At 52.0% G+C, this 18,214-nt stretch overlaps 2 protein-coding genes across 2 annotated transcripts; one reads left to right on the plus strand and one right to left on the minus strand.

Annotated features, from left to right (window-relative positions):
* The first annotated feature begins 212 nt into the window (after nt 1-212).
* LOC105708332 (protein THEMIS2-like) lies at nt 213-16,815 on the plus strand. Its single transcript, XM_064363546.1, has 6 exons — nt 213-362; nt 5,046-5,189; nt 8,565-8,972; nt 11,686-12,752; nt 14,937-15,093; nt 15,488-16,815. The coding sequence occupies exons 1-6, from the start codon at nt 269-271 to the stop codon at nt 15,541-15,543; spliced, it is 1,926 nt and encodes a 641-aa protein (XP_064219616.1). The 5' UTR covers nt 213-268; the 3' UTR covers nt 15,544-16,815.
* On the minus strand, nt 3,476-4,090 carry LOC105708587 (cysteine and glycine-rich protein 2-like). Its single transcript, XM_064363548.1, has one exon. It carries the CDS (start codon nt 4,088-4,090, stop codon nt 3,509-3,511), a length of 582 nt encoding a protein of 193 aa, XP_064219618.1. The 3' UTR covers nt 3,476-3,508.
* Nucleotides 16,816-18,214: the final 1,399 nt, after the last annotated feature.

The following is an 18,214-nucleotide window of genomic DNA, read 5'->3' on the forward strand; positions in this document are numbered from 1 at the left end:
AGCCGCAGAACAAGATGGGCCTTGTTGCAACTGGGAGCACTTCTGAAGGGGCGTCTGGGACTTCTGCATCTTCATCAGCGCCCCTCCCCCATGGGGTACGGCGGGGGTCCGCGGGGCGGGGCATCGGTGGGGCGGGGCATCGGTGGGGCGGGGCTGCAGGGCTCCCGCGGGCGGGCGGGGCGGGGCGAGGGCGAGGCGGGGCTTCAGGGCTCTTCAGGGCCGCGCGCCTGCTAGCCCCTCAGTCTGAGCCCAGAGAGACACGGGCACCATGGAACCCATACCGCTGCAGGACTTCATACGCACCCTGGACCTCGCCTCCCTCCCGCGCGTGCTGCGAGTCTCCTCTGGGTACTACTATTCGAGTAAGCAGGGGCTGGAAACCCTCCGAGTTCGCCCTAGCTGTGGGGCGGGGGCAGAGACTCCCGAGAGGGCGTTAGCAATCCGGGGAACAGCCCGGGTTCAAATCCCGATGCTGTCACTGGCCAAGCTGTGTGATTTGGGGCCGCACTCAACCTCTCTGGATCACAGCTTTTGCTTTCGTGGAATGGGGACCGCCGACCTGCCCCGAGGGTGGTGATGAAAAGGTGAATGCAAAGGAGCCACCCCGAGGCGGCCCCGCGGTGCGCATGGGACGGAGGTCCGACCGCGCCGGAACGCCGCATTAGGGCGCTAGTGGTCGTGACTGCGTCTTGATTCTCAAGTGCGGGGTCAGTAGTCTTCCCGACTTTGTCCTTCCACTCCTCGCACTGGCCATCCTCTACACTGCCTTCCTTCAGTCCCTGCGTCCACCTTGGCCCTCTGCTTGACCGTGGGCGGTACTTGATTTGGTCAGCTATTCAGTTCTCAGCTTACATGGCGCTTCCTCCCGGAAGCCTTCCCGGCTCTCTGCTCCCTGCACGCCCATACATCCACCACCTGTCGGCAGTGGCCTGGATCACAGGGATGGGCACTCAGCAGGCGCAAAGTCACTATTCATTGCCTGAAAGAGCAAGAGTTGAGGGACTGACAGACAGTGGAAGGCAGGGGAGGACAGCACAGGGGTTGGGTGGCCAGGGCTGCTCTGTGGGGAGGGAGGACCCGTGGGCCACTAAGTGGGGGAGATGGAAGGTGGAGGAGAGACATGCTGTGTGGGGTGCGGGTTCCTTCCTTAGAGAGCGAACTGAGGCTTGAGGCTTCTGTCCCGTCCCGTTCCCTGGCTGCAGAAAACCTCGCTATGCCACAGCTGCTTCCAACAGAGTGTTTGGGGGTCCCAGAGCAAGGAGGTCCCGCATGGTGGGTCCCGCAGGGGGCCACCACCTCACAATGGGTCTCTCCAGGTCTGCTTGTGAATCTGGTGGATCTGGATTCAAATTCTGTCTCTACCTCCAGGGGCTTCGTGCAGGCAGGCGCCTCATCTGTTTGCTCTTCCCCGATTCCAACCAAGCGTCTCTGTCCTCCCAGCACTCTTGCCTGCTGGTGTCGCAAACCTCAGTTTCCTCATCCTGGCTGAGGCGGGGTGGTGGAAGTCAGGGTTATGGTGACTAGAGAAGGCTCTGACGAGGTGTGGGTGTGCGGGGTGAGTGTGGAGGACAGATGGCCATGCCAATAGGGGCAGGCGTCTGGCAGGGCACTGGGAGGTGGTTGGCTTCGTGGTTAGGAGCGCTGGCTCTGGAGGCAAATGCCATGGGTTCAACTCTAGGTTTTTATTTTTTTTTTGACAAGAGTCTGGCTCTGCTCAGGCTGGAGTGGAGCGGAACCTTCACAGCTCACTGCAGCCTTGACCTCCTGGGCTCATGATCCTCCCACCTCAGCTTCCTGAGAAGCTGGGACCACAGGCGTGCACCACCACGCCCAGCGAATTTTGGTATTTTTTGTAAATATGGGGTTTTGTCACATTGCCCAGGCTGGTCACACATCCCCGGGCTCAGATGATCCGCCTGCCTCAGCCTCCAAAGTGTTGGGATTGCAGGCATGAGCCACCACACCAGGCCCTGGTTTTTGTGTGTAATGAAACATAGACCACTTGTGCAACACAGATCCTGTTGTTTTTTTTTTTTTTTTTGAGACAGGGTCTTACTGTCTCAGAGGTGCATTCACAGCTCACTGCACCCTCAACCTCCCAGCCTCAAGCCATCCTCCCACCTCAGCCTTCGAGTAACTGGGACTACAAGGATGTACTATCACATCCAACTGATTTTTTTATTTTGTGTAGAGACACAGTCTCACTATGTTACCTAGAAGCATGTCTCAAACCCCTGAGTTCAAGTGACCCTCCTGCTTCAGACTCCCAAAGTCTGGGCGACAGTGAGACCCTGTTTCAAAAAAAGGAATGGGGGTCTGTTGCCCAAGTTGGTCTTGAACTCCTATCCTCAAGCAATCCTCCTACTTTAGCCTCCCAAGGTGTTGGGATTACAAGTGTGAGCCACCACAGCCAGCCATAACTTCTAGTTCTGATTCCTATTACCTGATCTTTTCTTTTCTTCTTTCTTTCTTTTCCTTTTTTCTTTCTTGCCTTCTCTCTATTTTATTTATTTTCCTTCTTTCTTTATATCCTTCTCTCTCTTTTATTTATTTATTTATTCTAAATATGGGGTTTCACCATGTTGGTCAGGCTGGTCTTGAACTCCTGACCTCATGTGATCCTCCCACCTTGGCTTCCAAAGTGCTTGGATTACAGGCGTGAGCCACCATGCCCGGCCCGGCCTTTTTATTTATTTATTTATTTATTTATTTTAAAATCTTTTCTTTCTTTCTTTCCTGTCTTTTTTTTTGAGATGGAGTCTCCCTCTGTCACCCAGATTGACTTTAGCTCACTGCAACCTCCGACTCCTGAGTTCAAGCTGTTCTCCTGCCTTAGCTTCCCAAGTAGCTGGGATTAGAGGCGCCTGCACCACGCCCAGCTAACATATATATAATTTTCTTTTTTTTTAAGTGGAGTCTCGCTCTGTCACCCAGGGTGGAGTGCAGTGGCTCAATCTCAGCTCACTGAAACTTCCGCCTCCTGGGTTTAAGCAATTCTCCTGCCTCAGCCTCCCAAGTAGCTTGGATTACAGGCACCTGCCACCACACCTGGCTAATTTTTGTATTTTTAATAGAGAGGGGGTTTCACCATGCTGGCCAGGCTTGTCTTGAACTCCTGACCTGAAGTGATCTGCCTGCACCAGCCTCCCAAAGAGCTGGGATTATAGGCCTGAGCCACCATGCCTGGCCAGCTATTACATTATTTAGGAAATTGAAACTGCCTGTCTCTGAAAGAGCAGTCATAAGTTTTATTTTTATTTATTTATTTTTTTTTCGAGCTGAAGTTTTATTTAAAAAGTAAAAGAAATGTTCCCCCAAAATGCTGGTGAACAAAGCAAAAGGATACAACACAGTGCTCTCTTCCTACGAGTTAGCCAGCCTATCCAAGTACAGGGTAATATACAGTACTTAATGCTGGTAGAATTTCACAGTAGTAGTTTAGTGTTAAAGATTTATCTGTGCCTAGATTATGAAGAGATTCTCAGATGATTAGTTCTGGGTTTACACCTTACTGGGCATGAACAAGAGCCCCTGCTCCTTGGCCATAGCCGAATCCCCTGGGCCCAAAGTTCTTTGCATAGCATCCTTTACAATAGATTTCACCTTCTTTTTCAGTCAGAGCTGTTGATTCAAGACTCTTCCCACACTTTGCACATCGGAAACAGTTTTTGTGCCAGGGCTTTCCAGCTCCAATGATCTTCTCAGCAGCATATACAGAATCCCCGCATCTGGAACACTTCTCAGCACCTCTGTATTTCTGAGCAAATTTAGAAGTGTTTGGATTTGTTGTAGGCCTGTGAGGCTGAACACTCTCTGGTTTGATGCCCAGCCTCTTGCCACGGTCCATGTTAAGCGTGCCAGCGCCCTGGCCGTAACTGTAGCCTTTTGGCCCATACTTCTTTCCATAGCAGGATTTGCAGTAGATCTCTTCATCGTGAATTGCCACTGTTGTGCTATCTAAATTTTTCCTGCAAACCATGCAGAGAAAGCAACAGCGGTGGAAGCTCCTGCCATCACACTGCACCTCTTCTGCGTGGTACACAGTCCGCCAGCAGGCCCCACACTTGTTTCCACCGCCCCAGACAGGCATTTTGAGTTAGAGGCGGAGCTAGCGAGGCTGGGCTGGAGGGAGGGTCCAAAGAGTCCAAGATCCCAGTCATAAGTTTTAAATGCGATGATGCGTCAGCAGCCCTTAGCACGGGGCCAGATAACTATAGCACCACAGCTTCTGTTCTCACCAGTCTGGAAGGCCCATGCCCTGACATTAGGCTAGACAGAACTGTGCTTTATGACCTGTTGCCATTTTCCTGGGGATACGCGGGGAGATTTTCATCAGTTTCTCAGGGGTGATGTGAAGGAGTCTGTTGGGGCTGCCCTGTGGGAGGGGCTAGGGTCAGGTGGGCTCAGGGCCACCTGCCATATAGTCTGTCCTCCTTCATCAGCTGATGGAGAGCCTGTGCCCTCCACATGCAGATAATAGATATTTATTGGGCACCTTCTGTGTTCTCGACACTGCTTACACACTTTAAACCAGGAAAGCAGAACCTTGCCCACTGGGCCTCACTCTGTCGGTGCCCCCCTATTCTCCAGGGTGCTGGGGGGGCTGGGCTCCGGGTGACCTGCAGGGAGCCACTGACCCCTCTCTGAGCCTAATTTTGGGAATTGAGATTCCTTTAGTGTACAGCGACAAAATCAGGCTCAGAGAGGGTGATTCACTGGGTTATTGACTGATTTGTGGACTTACCACACACCCAGAGGCCAAGCCCTGTGCCGGCTGCAGTGATGAGAGGGATCAGCCGTACCTGGGAACTCAGTGTAGGAGGCACGGGGATGTGAAAAAGGCCAGAGAAGGGCGCCACAGAGGGGCACACGGACAGCTAAGGACGGCTGAACCTGTGAGCATGAGGGAGGGACGACCGCAGGGCATGCCAGGCAGCAGGCACCATGTGCAAAGGTGTGACAGCAGAGCTTGTTGGGCACTGGAGCACAGGCTGCCCCCCGCTTGGCTCTTGCATAGCGGGGAAACTGAGTCCATGTCTTCGCAGGCTCCATCTATGACATCGAGGGGAAAGAGTGCTGCCTCTGCACGGGGGACCTGGTCAAGGTCACCCAGGTTCGCCTCCAATATGTGATCTATGAAAACCCGAAGATGAAAATGGTGGTCAGGACGATTGACCCCGACTTCCAGGGTAAGGTGGCCACCTCTGCCTCCCCACGAGCCCTGGCACCTTCCTGGCACACTCAAGGGCTGCTTGAGGGCTTGCCAAATCCAGCAGTCACTGCCTCCTCTCTGGGGTTTGCTCACGAGGCCTTCAAATCCACCATGACCCTGGCTTGAGGGTGGGGATGTCCTCGGAGGGTCTGCAATCCTCTGAATGCAGAGGTTGCGCCCTCTCCCTTTCGGTCTCTGGTCATCACATTGGCTTCTGTTGCACGTCTTGTCCAGATGCCTGTCTGTTCACTCTACACATTAACTCCCCAAACGGCTGCAGATGCCCATGTGTGCCGAGCTGTGTGGGGGGCTGTGGGGCTCAGGATGAACCAGGTGCCACCCTCTCCAGTGGGGAGCTTCCAGGGTGACAGTGAGAGGAGGGCAACAGTAAAAGGAGGTATAAGCTTTAGAGAGGGCTCTGAGCAAGAGTAACTTGCCTCAGGTCTGTGAGGGCTTCCTGGAGGAGGTGGCACCTGAGCCAAAGGAAAGATCCCAGCCAGAGGGAATGGCACGTGCACATTTGGTGCTCAGGAAACCCCAAGGAGCTAAGTTATTTTAAGAGGCATGTAGTGTGGTGGACCATGGCCTGGACCCTGAAGCCAGCGGCCTGGAATCAAATCCCAGCTCTGCTGGCTACTAGCTCTGGCCTTGGGCAAGGTAGGCAAGTTCCTGGGACCTCTCTGGGCCTCAGTTTCCTCTTCTGTAGTGAGGGTGATTAGGCATTATGTGAGGATGAAATGAGCTGATACGTATACAGCACTTAGAAAGGGGGTGCCTGGGACAGGCTGGGCATGGTGACTGGTGGCTCACGCCTGTAATCCAGACACTTTGGGGAGGCTGAGGCGTGTAGATCGCTTGAGGTCAGGAGTTCGAGACCAGCCTGGCCAACACAGTGAAAACCCATCTCTGTTAGAATTACAAAAATTAGCTAGGGGTGGTGGGGGGCACCTGTAATCCCAGCTATTTGGGAGGCTGAGGCATGAGAATCACTTGAGCCTGGGAGGTAGAGGTTGCAGCCTGGGCAACCGAATGAGACTCAGTCTCATAAAAAAGTGTGCCTGGGACAAAGCAGGCACCCTGAGGACTGGCTCTTATGTGGCTGCCTGCCAGATGCTGTAGAGTGTGGCTTCCGGGTTTGGGTCAAGTTGTTGGGGAAGCTGCAGGAACCAGACTATCTGGGGGCTGTATGGTGTGCTGACACTGTTCTTTAATTTTGAAGGCTGAGGAGCCAATTAGGTGTTTTGTATTGTCTTTAGTAGAGACAGGGTCTCGTTATGTTGACCAGCCTGGTCTCAAACTCTTGGGCTAAAGCCATCCTCCTGCCTTGGCCTCTCAAAGTGTTGGGATTACAGGTGTGAGCCACCACCTCTGGCCCCAATGATGGTTTTTAATATGGAGGTAATATATTTTGTATTTGAGTCTTTTTTCTAGATAATGTTAAACTTACAGAACTAGAATTTGCTAGAACTCCTGTGCACCCTTTATCCAGATTCTTTTTTTTTTTTTTTTTGAGATAGTCTTGCTCTGTTTCCCAGGCTGGAGTGCTGTGGCTTGATCTCAGCTCACTGCAACTCCATCTCCAGGGCTGAAGCAATCCTCCTGCCTCAGCCTCCCAAGTAGCTAGGACTACAGGCCTGTGCCACCATGCCCTGGTGTGATCTCAGCTTACTGCAACCTCCACCTCCTGGGTTCAAGCAATTCTACTGCCTCAGCCTCCCGAGTAGCTGGGATTACAGGCGTGCCCCACCACACCTGGCTAATTTTTTGTGTGTTTTAGTAGAGACAGGGATTCACTATATTGGTCAGGCTGGTCTCAAACTCCTGACCTTGTGATCCACCTGCCTCAGCCTCCAAAAGTGGTGGGATTACAGGCATGAGCCACCACACTCCACATTTTTTGTATTTTTGGTAGAGATGGGGTTTGCCATATTGCCCAGGCTGGTCTCCAACTCCTGAGCTCAAGTGATCTGACCATCTCAACCTCCCAAAGTGCTGGGATTACAGGGGTGAGCCATTGTGTCTGGCCAAAATGGCATCAGGTTTCCCTATTTTTCCCTATTTTTTTCCCCCATCATGTGTTAAACATTTGCGACACGTGCTTTCTCCCTCTGTCTCCACACACACACACACACACACACACATGAATGTATTACGATATGTGTACATATGGGTGTGTTTTTTCTGAACCATTTGAGAGTAAATTGCAGACATGATCCCTTTTACATCTATATATTACCCGTAAATATTATAGTATCTCCCCAAAACAAGAACATTCACTCCCATGATTCAATGATGAAATTCAGGAAATGTAATTTTGGTGCAGCACTAGTGTCCAATCCACGGTCTATATTTGGATTCCAGCAACTATCTTGATATGATATGTTTTATAGCAGTTTTCCCCTCAATCCAGAGTCCAGTCGTAGATCACACATCATATTCAGTTGTCCTATTTCTTTCTTTTTTTTTTTTAAGACAGGGTTTCACTGTGTTGGTCAGGCTGGTCTTGAACTCCCGACCTCAGGTGATCCACCCGCCTTGGCCTCCAAAGTGCTTGGATTACAAGCATGAGCCACCACGCCTGGCCCAGTTGTCCCATTTCTTCATTCTCCTTCAGGCTGGAACATTCCTCTGCCTTTTTCTTGCCGTTGATGTTTTGAAGCATCTAGACCAGTACTTGTGTAGAATATCCCTCAGTCTCAGCTTGTGCGGTGTTTTCTCGATTAGCTTCAGGTTGTGGGTCTAGGGCAGGAGAAGCCCGCTTCCAGAAGCAGTACCAGGTCTGGAAGGGGGACGTGTTGAGGCCAGCTGGTGGCAGAATGGGTGGGGGCAGGAGGGAGGAGGTGCGGGGGCAGTCAGGCAGCCAGCATCGGCAGGATGCAGGGGTGAAGTGGGTGGTCTGAGGCGGCTCTAGCCGTTAGCTCTGGGATGTTAGTTTGGGAGAGCGGGAGGGTGGCATTGCTGCAGGATGGGGCCATAGGTTTTGGATGAGTGGCACTGGAGCTGTGGGGAGGCATCTGGAGAAAAGGTCAGATGGCAAAGTCAGAGGCATGCTAGGAGCTAGGAGTGTGGAAGTCTAGTGTGTCTGCCAGGGAATATGACCCTCTTCCATTCTGTCTCTAGTGACAGACCCTACTTCCTGCATCTCTCTGTCCCTTCAGGCACCACCACTTTCTGCCCTGTGTCCCTCAGCCCTGCAGCCCGGATGTCCAGACGCAAGTCCTTCCTTGACACCTATCCCCGGGGGATTCTGGCTGGGTCATCTGCAGGGCCAGACTGAGGGCCAGACCTAGCAAAGGCTGACCCCACCCTGACACCCCACAATGACCTTCCGACTCTCTGCTGTCCCCCACAGGCCACTTCATCCCCCTCAGGACCTCTCAGAGCTACGAAACCCTGGGGGAGCTGGTCTTTGGCACAGATCGGAGCTCCAAGCAGCAGCTGCCCGTTTACATCATGTCGACCTGCAGGATTGTCACAGAGGGCAGGGTGGTGACTGCCGACGAGGTCCTCATTTTTGAGGCTGTGGTGCGGCGCCGCCACACCTCCTGTGCCTGCTGCGTCCTGGTCACAGAGGGTGAGCGGGTCATCCTGCACCTGCCCCTAAACCAGAGGGGGCCCTTCCGGATATTGGAACCCAGTGCTCCTCAAACTCTGCTCCAGGCCCTGCAGGAACCGAAGGACCAGCTCTTCACCTGCCCCACCCTGCACTGGGACCATGTGACCCTGAGGCCCACGTATGAGATTGAAGCCATCATGCACAGTGAGTTGCCTGGGCAGGTGGATGATGGGGGCTGTTAGGAGAGAAAGAGGGGTGCCCCGGGGAGCTGCTCTGATGGAAGACACTCCCACCCTATCCCTGCGGATCAGCAGGAACTTCAGATTGCTCCCTCTGTATTACACTGCAGTTATTCTTATTGATGCTCAAATTATCTCAACTAGGCCAGGCACAATGGCTCAGGCATGTAATCCCAGCACTTCAGAGGATTGCTTGATCTCAGGTGTTCCAGACCAGACTAGGCAACATAGCAAGACCCTCATCTCTATAACATTTTTTTTAATTAGCTAGTCAGGGCTGGGCGCGGTGGCTCCCGCCTGTAATCCCAGCACTTTGGGAGGCCGAGGCAGGTGGATCACAAGGTCAAGAGATCGAGACCATCCTGGTCAACATGGTGAAACCCCGTCTCTACTAAAAATACAAAAATTAGCTGGGCATGGTGGCGCGTGCCTGTAATCCCAGCTACTCAGGAGGCTGAGGCAGGAGAATTGCCTGAACCCAGGAGGCAGAGGTTGCGGTGAGCCGAGATTGCGCCATTGCACTCTAGCCTGGGTAACAAGAGAGAAACTCCGTCTCAAAAAAAAAAAAAAAAATTAGCTAGTCAGCCAGGCACGGTGGCTCACACCTGTAATCTCAGCACTTTGGGAGGCCCAGGCCGGCGGATCACCCGAGGTCAAGAGTTCGAGACCAACCTGACCAACATGGAGAATCTCCATCTATATTAAAAATACAAAAATGGGCTGGGTGTGGTGGCCTATGCATGTAATCCCAGCTACTCGAGGCTGAGGCAGGAGAATTGCTTGCACCCGGGAGGCAGAGGTCACAGTGAGCTGACATTGTGCCATTGCACTCCAGCCTGAGCAACAAGAGGAGACTCCGTGTCAAAAAAAAAAATTAGCTAGGCATAGGCATAGTGCTTGTAGTACCAGCTACTCCAGAGGCTGAGGCAGGAGGACTGCTGGAGCTCAGGAGTTCAAGGTTGTAGTGAGCTATGATCACACCCCTGCACTCCAGCCTGGGCAACAGAGCAAGATCTCATCTTTTGTTTTTGAAAGGGAGTCTTAGGCTGGGTGTGGTGGTGCACGCTTGTAATCCCAACACTTTGGGAGGCTGAGGCTGGCGGATCACCTGAGGTTGGGAGTTTGAGACTAGCCTGACCAACATGAAGAAACCCTGTCTCTACTAAAAATACAAAAGTAGCTGGGCATGGTGGCGCACACCTGTAATCCCAGCTACTCTGGGGACTGAGGCAGGAGAATCACTTGAACTCAGGAGGCGGAGGTTGTGGTGGGCAGAGATTGTGCCATGGCACTCCAGCCTGGGCAACAAAGAGCAAATCTCCACCTCAAAAACAAAAGAAAGAAAAAGAAACGGAGTCTTGCTGTCAGCCAGGCTGGAATGCAATGGTGGATCTTGGCTCATTGCAACCTCCACCTCCCAGTTCAAGTGATACTCCTGCCTGAGCCTCCGGAATAGCTGGGATTACAGGCACGCACCACCGTACCCAGCTAATTTTTCTATTTTTAGTAGGTAGGGTTTTGCTATGTGCCATGCTGGCCAGGCTGGTCTTGAATTTCTGGCCTCAAGATCTGCCCACCTTGGCCTCCCAAAGTGCTAGGATTACAGGTGTGAACTACCGCTCTTGGCCCTTTTTTTGCCTTTTTTTTTTTTTTTTTTTGAGACAGTCTCAGTCTGTCACCCATGCTAGAGTGCAGTGGCATGATCTCAGCTCACTGTAACTTCTGCCTCCCAGGTTTAAGTGATTCTTCTGCCTCAGCCTCCAGAGTAGCTGGGATTACAGGTGTGCACCACCACACCTGGCTAATTTTTTTTTAGATGAAGTTTCATGCTCTTGTCACCCAGGCTGGAGTGCAATGGCATGATCTTGGCTCACTACAACCTCTGCCTCCCGAGTTTGAATGATTCTCCTCCCTCAGCCTCCTGAGTAGCTGGGATTACAAGCATGAGCCACTACACGCACCTAATTTTTTGTGTTTTTAGTAGAGATGGGGTTTCACCATGTAGGCCAGACTGGTCTCAGACTCCTGAGCTCAGGCAATCTGCCCATCTCAGCTTCCTAAAGTGTTAGCATTATAGGCGTGAGCCACTGCACCCGGCCTGTGGTGATCTTTCTAGAAATAATGATCACCTCTTAGAGACACTGAGATGGTCACACATGGCCCAATGTGGTTATTCTGATTCAGAATGCCCCAGCAGAGCAGGAGTGGAAGGGCCACAGGCTGAAGCAGATGGGGTATGAGTTAAATGTTGAAGCTGGGTGATGGGTCCATGGGGGAGCACTGTACTATTCTATTTTATAAATGTTGAAAAATAGGCCGGGCGCGGTGGCTCACCCTGTAATCCCAGCACTTTGGGAGGCTGAGGCAAGGGTATCTCAAGGTCAACAGATGGAGACCATCCTGGCTAACATGGTGAAACCGCACTTCTACAGAAAATACAAAAATTAGCCGGGCGTGGTGGTGCACGCCTGTATGTAGTCCCAGCTACTCAGAGCGAGACCCTCTTTCAAAAGGTTGAATGGAAAGCATGGGTGGGAATGTGGTGCAATAGCAAGATTCTGATTGGAAGGAAAAGATGGCAGCAGGAGAGGGGCAGCCAACCCAGCCATTCCTCTGTGCCAAGGATGGGGCCACTCCTGGGGTGGCATGCCGTGCCGCTGAGCTGCCCCTTTCAACAGTGCGCAGGACCGTTGTCAAGATCCCCTCCAACCTGGAGGTCGACGTAGAGGACGTCACCGCCTCCTCCCAGCACATCCACTTCATCCAACCACTGCTGCTGAGTGAGGTCCTGGCCCGGGAAGGCCCCTTCCCCCTGTCCGTGGAGATCCTGGAGGTTCCTGAAGGGCGCCACATCTTCCTCAGCCCGTGGGTGCGCTCCTTGAAGAGAGGCCAGAGGCTTTGCATCTACGGCCTATCCTCACCACCCTGGCGGGTCCTGGCCTCAAACAAGGGCCACAGGGTGCCCAGGTACTTCCTGGTGTCAGGGGCCTACCAGGGCAAGATGCGGCGGCGGCCGAGGGAGTTCCCCACGGCCTATGACCTCCTGGGTGCATTCCAGCCAGGCCGGCCACTCCGGGTGGTGGCCACAAAGGACTGTGAGGGCGAGAGAGAGGAGAATCCTGAGTTCACATCCCTGGCTGTGGGTGACAGGCTGGAGGTACTGGGGCCTGGCCTGGCCCATGGAGCCCAGGGCAGTGACATTGACGTCTTGGTTTGTCAGCGGCTGAGTAATGAGGATGAAGAGGAAGAGTGTGAAGAGGAGGCAGAGAGCCCAGAGCGGGTCTTGCTGCCCCTCCACTTCCCTGGCAGCTTTGTGGAGGAGATGAGCAATAGCCGGCGCCACAGCCTGGCGGATCTGATTGCTCAGTTCTCACTGCCTTTTGAGGTCAGGGTGATGGTCAAGGATCCCAGTTACCCCAGTGACCCTCTGACTGCTGTACTGGGTCTGCAGCTGGAGGAGAAGATCACAGAGCCCTTCTTGGTGGTCAGCCTGGACTCTGAGCCTGGGATATGCTTTGAGATCCCTCCCCGGTGGCTGGATCTGACTGTCGTGGAGGCTGAGGTGCAGCCAGACCGGCCAGGGGGGTCTGTGCCCATAGCCACAGTGGAGGAGCTGCCAGACACCTTCTATTACACTCTTCGGAAGTTAGCAGCCTGTGAGATCCAAACCCCTCCACCAAGGCCCCCAAAAAGTCAGGGACTCCGTGGGCAGCGGAGACACAGCAGCGAGAAGGGAGGCGTCCAGGTACCAGTATAATCCCAGCGGGCGGGGGGGATCACTTATTGGGATCACTGCTTCTGTCACGTCTGTCTGTCATGTTTCTCTTACAACTGTGTAAACTTGCAGTTTGTAAGCCTGCACACATTGCAGCCCGTTATTCTCATTCCATCTCACAATCAGTCCTGAGGTTGGTGTGATTATCTCTGTTATGATTGAGAAAATGAGGACTCGCCCAGGGTCCCTGTTAGTAAGTGGCAGGACTGAACTTGGCCATGGACATTCCAACTCCAAGTTCATGGTGCTTTCCTCTGTCCACCACCTCTGCCTTCACTCCCTAGTTCGAGCCTCATCATCTTTATCCTGAACTGCTTCAGCAGCCTCTTAACAGCTGTCAGAAAATCCTAACTCCTTTCTTGGTCATTGAAGGGCCTCAGCTCCATCTTCTGGAATCTTCTGTGGCTCCCCATTACTGTGGGATGATACAAACCCCTCAACATGGCAGCCAGGGTCCTTTATAAGCTGACTTGTCTCATCTTCCTGGACCCATCTCCTACCACTCTGCTGTGCACCCCTCCAGCGAGGGAAGTGCCCGCAGCTCCCTCATGGCACCGGGACTCCCGCTTCAGACCCCCACACCCGGGCCTTCTGCTAGCAGTGTTCTTCCTTCAGGCTCACAGGCAAGGCAGGGCTCAGATTTCCCGTTCAGGAGCAGCGGTCCTGCCTCCTCTCCTGTACTCCCACTGTGTGCTCTACGTAGCTCAGGACACATCTTTTAGGGAGTCCTATCTGAGACTGGCTGGAAAGAGTTCTGCGAGGGTAGGGACGTTACCCGCTCCAAGGCTGGAATAGTACCGTGAAACGAGCCAGAGTCACAGATGAGCAGGGAAGAGCCAGGCACAGGGTCAGAAAGACTAAGTTTACGTTCCGGTTCACTCACTCGGTGCTCGTGCATGGGACTCTGGCGTTCTTTTTCTCACCAGTAGACCTGCGATACCATCCTCAGCTGCTGCTGTGCTGCCTTCTATGACCTGCTTACTCTGTGGCGGGCCCCTGATAGGCTTTGCCTCAACTACTGTCACGATGCTTCTGAGTTAGATACTGGTATCTCCCTTCAGTTGAAGGTGAGAGGTACAGCGCAGCCAACAAGTGGCGGGGCCAGGGCTTGTAATTGGGTCGGGCCGCACAGCCTGAGCGTCCAACTACTGTACTCTGCTCAGAACAGGAGGGGATGAGACAGATCAAAAGTCCTTTACTGTCACCAGCTCCTGTTTTGGGATCTTGGGTGACTCGTATTTAGTCATGTGTGACAGGCAGCAGGTGGCAGTGGAAGTTACAAGATGACTCCTGGGTGCTCTCAGCCCCAGAAGGAGCTTTTTTCTTGGGGTGAGGGTGGGGAAGTCATTTTCTGACAATGGCTGGACTGGTTCATCTGAAACACAGGCCTGTGCCAGTGCAGGAAAGGGGACTGCCCAGAACTGAGAGACCGCAGCCCGTATCTTGGCTCCTGATGGTGGCACTCTGTGCCCTGTCACTGCTGTCGCCCTGGAACCACAACTTTTCCCCTTCTTGCATCGGAATCGGTGCTGATCGGGGAGCTGTGCCGCATGCTCTGTAAAGCGATGGTGTCGCAGGAAGACCCGCCGCCTTTGGAGGTTACAGGCGTGGCTCTGGGTCCAAACCTCGGCCTCGCTGCGGATACCCCACGTGACTTTTGACAAGGCACGCTTCCTCCTACACAAACTGGGAATGGAAACCACTCAGAGGGTGACTTGAGGATTAAAGAGCAGATGTTACGTAGCATCTGGCACACGGAGGAGTGCAGTGAAAGTCCTCTTCCTGCTGGGCCTCCTCAGCTCAGGCACTGTCAGGAGGCTTTGCAGCTGCTTTCTTAAGCTCTCCCCACTTTGCTTTTTTTCCCTTCAGCAACAGAATTAAAGGACACTGACGGAATTCCTAAGTGGAGAATCCCAGGAACACCATCTCCAGCCCCCAACCCTGTCCTCATTTTCTACCCTGACCCCTTTCTCCCTTGCCAGAGAATATTTCACATGCTTGTAGCAAAAACACCAGGGGTCTTGAGAAGCCATAGCCTGAAAAGGAAGTAGAGAGAAGCAGACGAAGTGACACTTAACGTGAATGACAGTTTTTCATGGACTCTGCTTCCCCATTTGAGACCCTGCTGATTTCTTTCTGCTTTTTCTCCCAAAGTCTTCTCAAGTCTTAGGATTGCAGCAACCCCCTCTGCTACCCAAACCCAAGGCTAAGACCTTGCCAGAGTTCACCAAGGATAACTCCAGTATGTGCAGCAAGATTCCTCGCCACGAGAAGGGCCACGGGCCCACTAAGCCCCAAACACAGGATCTAGGTGAGTCCCTGTGGGCGCCGCTCATCCATGTCCTTGTCTCCCCTCCCTACCTTGCTGGTTCTTTTGCCTCTGGCCCTGCCCAGGGACAGACCCTTCTGTGGTCCCAGTTTGATGGACAGGTCTCTTGGGTGGGCTCAGGCAGAAAGGTCCCTACTGTCTTTCCCAAGGGCTCCAGAGCTTTGGCACAGAAAGTGAGTTCAGTCCCCAGCACTCTACCCTCCCTGCAGCAGACAGGAAAATGAAAAGGCTGCAAAGTGTGGAGACAAGTTGTGGTTTCTAGGCTAGCGAGGACCTTAGAGCATCCAGGCCAACTCCTTCCCTGCACAGGTGAGGGAACTGCCCTAAAGGGAAGGAACTTGCCTAATGTCAAAGATCGTCATTGACTCTTTTGCAGATGATGATGAACATGATTATGAAGAAATACTTGAGAGCTTTCAGAAAACCATCTAAGTTCTGGAGGAACCATGCGTCCTAACTGCTGCTTCTCAGGGAATCTGATGCCAGCTAACCGTTATAAGCCTCTAAAAGACCTCGGGCAAGGCCTCATAGAAACTGAAGTGCACACAGGGAATGGCTTTGTGGGAACTGATTTGATGGACACTGCACCAGCTTCCTTCAGCTTCCAGATTCCTGCTACTTAGGGTGGGCTGGTTTGGACCTAACACCTCACACGTGACTCCCTCAGCCTCAGAGCCTTGAGATGCAGAGCAGCTAGCAGGGTTCCTCAATCCTGCAGCCCCAGCTGTCCCACCGATGGGTGCAGATGAGAATCAGAGGCCACCAACCTTGGTGATACCAGTGTCTCTCAGTAAAGAGGATTCCATCCTGATCACACTGCCTGGGAGATTTTGTTAACGTTTGCCACCCCCACTCTCACCCCCAAGCTCTAAGCCCCGGGAGGCCTGGACTGTCTTCCTCGTCTCTGTAGCACCTAGCCTGATCTGCATGTGGTAAATGGGGGTCATATGAATTAGTGTGGGAATCTGGCTTCAAGAACAGAATCTTAGGACCTTGGCCCACAAAAGCTGGTGGTGAAATGAGGGGAGCCAATTTAAGAAGACCCTTATGGAGACCTGAGGCTGCAGAAAGCTGGTGGGTTTCATCAGGTGGTGAAAGAGTTGTGACTATCCAAGATTATTTCATTTTTAAATCATAGAATGAAAATGAGCTTCTACACAAATGAGAACGGCTATCATTTATTAAGTTCTGACTATATGCCAGGCACTTACAAACCATATCGAAGTCCTCAACTTTCTGAGGTACAGAATGGCCTGATTTTAAGATTAGGGAAGAGTCTGTGTGGCCAAGTACGTTAGTACGCTGACCAGCTGCAATTAAGAGTGAGGACTTGGAAATTATGAGACTGGGTTAGGATCCCAGCTTGCTACCTACCAGCCAGGACTATCAGCAAGTTTTTTTTTTTTTCTTTCTATGAGCAAGTTGTTTTAACCTGTTTCAGTTTTCTGACATGTCAAATGAAACTAGTTACTACCTCAGGTGATTCACTGTTTTAAAGATCCAATGAGATAATCTTTGTAAAGCATTTAGCACAGTGCCTGGCACATAGTAAACATTTAACAAACGTGTATCATGATTGAGCAAGATCATGTAGCTGTCCTGCCTCCAAAGCCTATGCTTTCCACCCCTCCAATGTCTCCTAGTCATAGGATACATCCCAGTGTTAAAAATATACCATGTCCCTAGACTGTGGAGATAAGTTTTTGCGGGCCTCACTGTCTTGTTTTTTTTGTTTGTTTATTTGTTTTGTGGTAAGATTAGAGAACAACTCACTGTCTTGTTTAGTGGAGATTAATACAAGCCTTTGTCCGTGCAGAGACTAACTCAGTTTTCAGAGGTGGTCAAGGCCTGTTCAGTGAGATAAAGACCACAGGCCACATTTTCTCTAAGTGGTGGGACTTTGGTTTGTGGACTGAGGCAGTCACAGTGAGCAAAGACAGAAGACAAAGAGATGATCTGATACTCAGCTGAGATGGGATCCTAAAGAGGGTCATACGCCCACTTCCCCAGTTTCTAGGCATTGCCCCTGGGCGTGTTCTTTGCGTAACATCTCCCTGGGCTGTCTGGACTCCGTCTGGGCATGGTGGCACTTTGGAAGGTGGATGTGGATGCATCACCTGAGGTCAGGAGTTCAAAACAAAACTGGTTAACATTACAAAACCCCATCTCTACTAAAAATACAAAAAATTTGGTCAGGTGCAGTGGCTTATGCCTGTAATCCCAGCACTTTGGGAGGCTGAATAAGTGAATCAGAAGGTCAAGAGATGGAGACTACCCTGACCAACGTGGTGAAACTCTACTAAAAATACACAAGTTAGCTGGGGGTGGTGGTGCCCACCTGTAGTTTTCAGCTACTGTAATTTCAGGAGAATCACTTGAACCTGGGAGGTGGAGGTTGCAATAAGCTGAGATCGCGCCATTGCACTCACAGAGGAAGACTTCATTGACACCTAAACAGGAAATCATTTGTTCATCTAAAATACATTGGTTATCTAATACAAATTTAAGTGAGTTGCACCTTCCAGGCCTCCGGGCCTCCATACTCGAACATGGAGTTCTCCAGGTGACTACTGAGTGGCTCCTACACGCTGCTGGGCCAGTTCTTATCTGCTCATCAGCTCCATGTCCTTCTCCAGAGAGATCAAGCTGCACTGTAAAGGAGGACCTGAGAAAGTATTGTAGGGAGAAGCAATGGGCAAGAAAGACAGTTCCTCCTTGGCACAGAACACCAAGGGGCTAGTTTTCACTTCTGTGTTTGCATTTACTCAATTTACAAAATTGAGCAAGATGAATAACAAAGCCACAAAAGCAGGGGTGGAAGAGGGCTACCAGTTCCTATAAAATGGGCTGAGTAGCCAAATTCTGTGGTGAGAAATTTCACAGCAGCGAAAATTGGGCTTGAAAGCCACAACTGTGAATGTTTTTTTTTTTTTTTGAGATGGAATCTCACTCTGGCCCAGGTTACAGTTCAGTGGCACCATCTTGGCTCACTGCAAACCTCCGCCTCCCAGGTTCAAGTGATTCTCATGTCTTAGACTCCCCAGTAGCTGGGACTACAGTTGTGTGCTACTATACCCAGCTAATTTTTGTATTTTTAGTAGAG

The sequence above is a fragment of the Aotus nancymaae genome, unplaced genomic scaffold (genome assembly GCF_030222135.1).
Source record: "Aotus nancymaae isolate 86718 unplaced genomic scaffold, 86718_ANA_hifiasm-v0.15.2.pri h1tg000053l, whole genome shotgun sequence".
Classification (NCBI taxonomy): domain Eukaryota; kingdom Metazoa; phylum Chordata; class Mammalia; order Primates; family Aotidae; genus Aotus; species Aotus nancymaae.

Bases quoted from the DNA above. Each gene is read 5' to 3' on its own strand.
- LOC105708332 (XM_064363546.1), top strand. From the start codon at position 269: ATGGAACCCATACCGCTGCAGGACTTCATACGCACCCTGGACCTCGCC. The intron at 363-5,045 runs GTAAGCAGGGGC...ATGTCTTCGCAG, and splicing joins CTCTGGGTACTACTATTCGA to GCTCCATCTATGACATCGAG. The intron at 12,753-14,936 runs GTACCAGTATAA...TTTCTCCCAAAG, and splicing joins GCGAGAAGGGAGGCGTCCAG to TCTTCTCAAGTCTTAGGATT.
- LOC105708587 (XM_064363548.1), bottom strand. From the start codon at position 4,090: ATGCCTGTCTGGGGCGGTGGAAACAAGTGTGGGGCCTGCTGGCGGACT.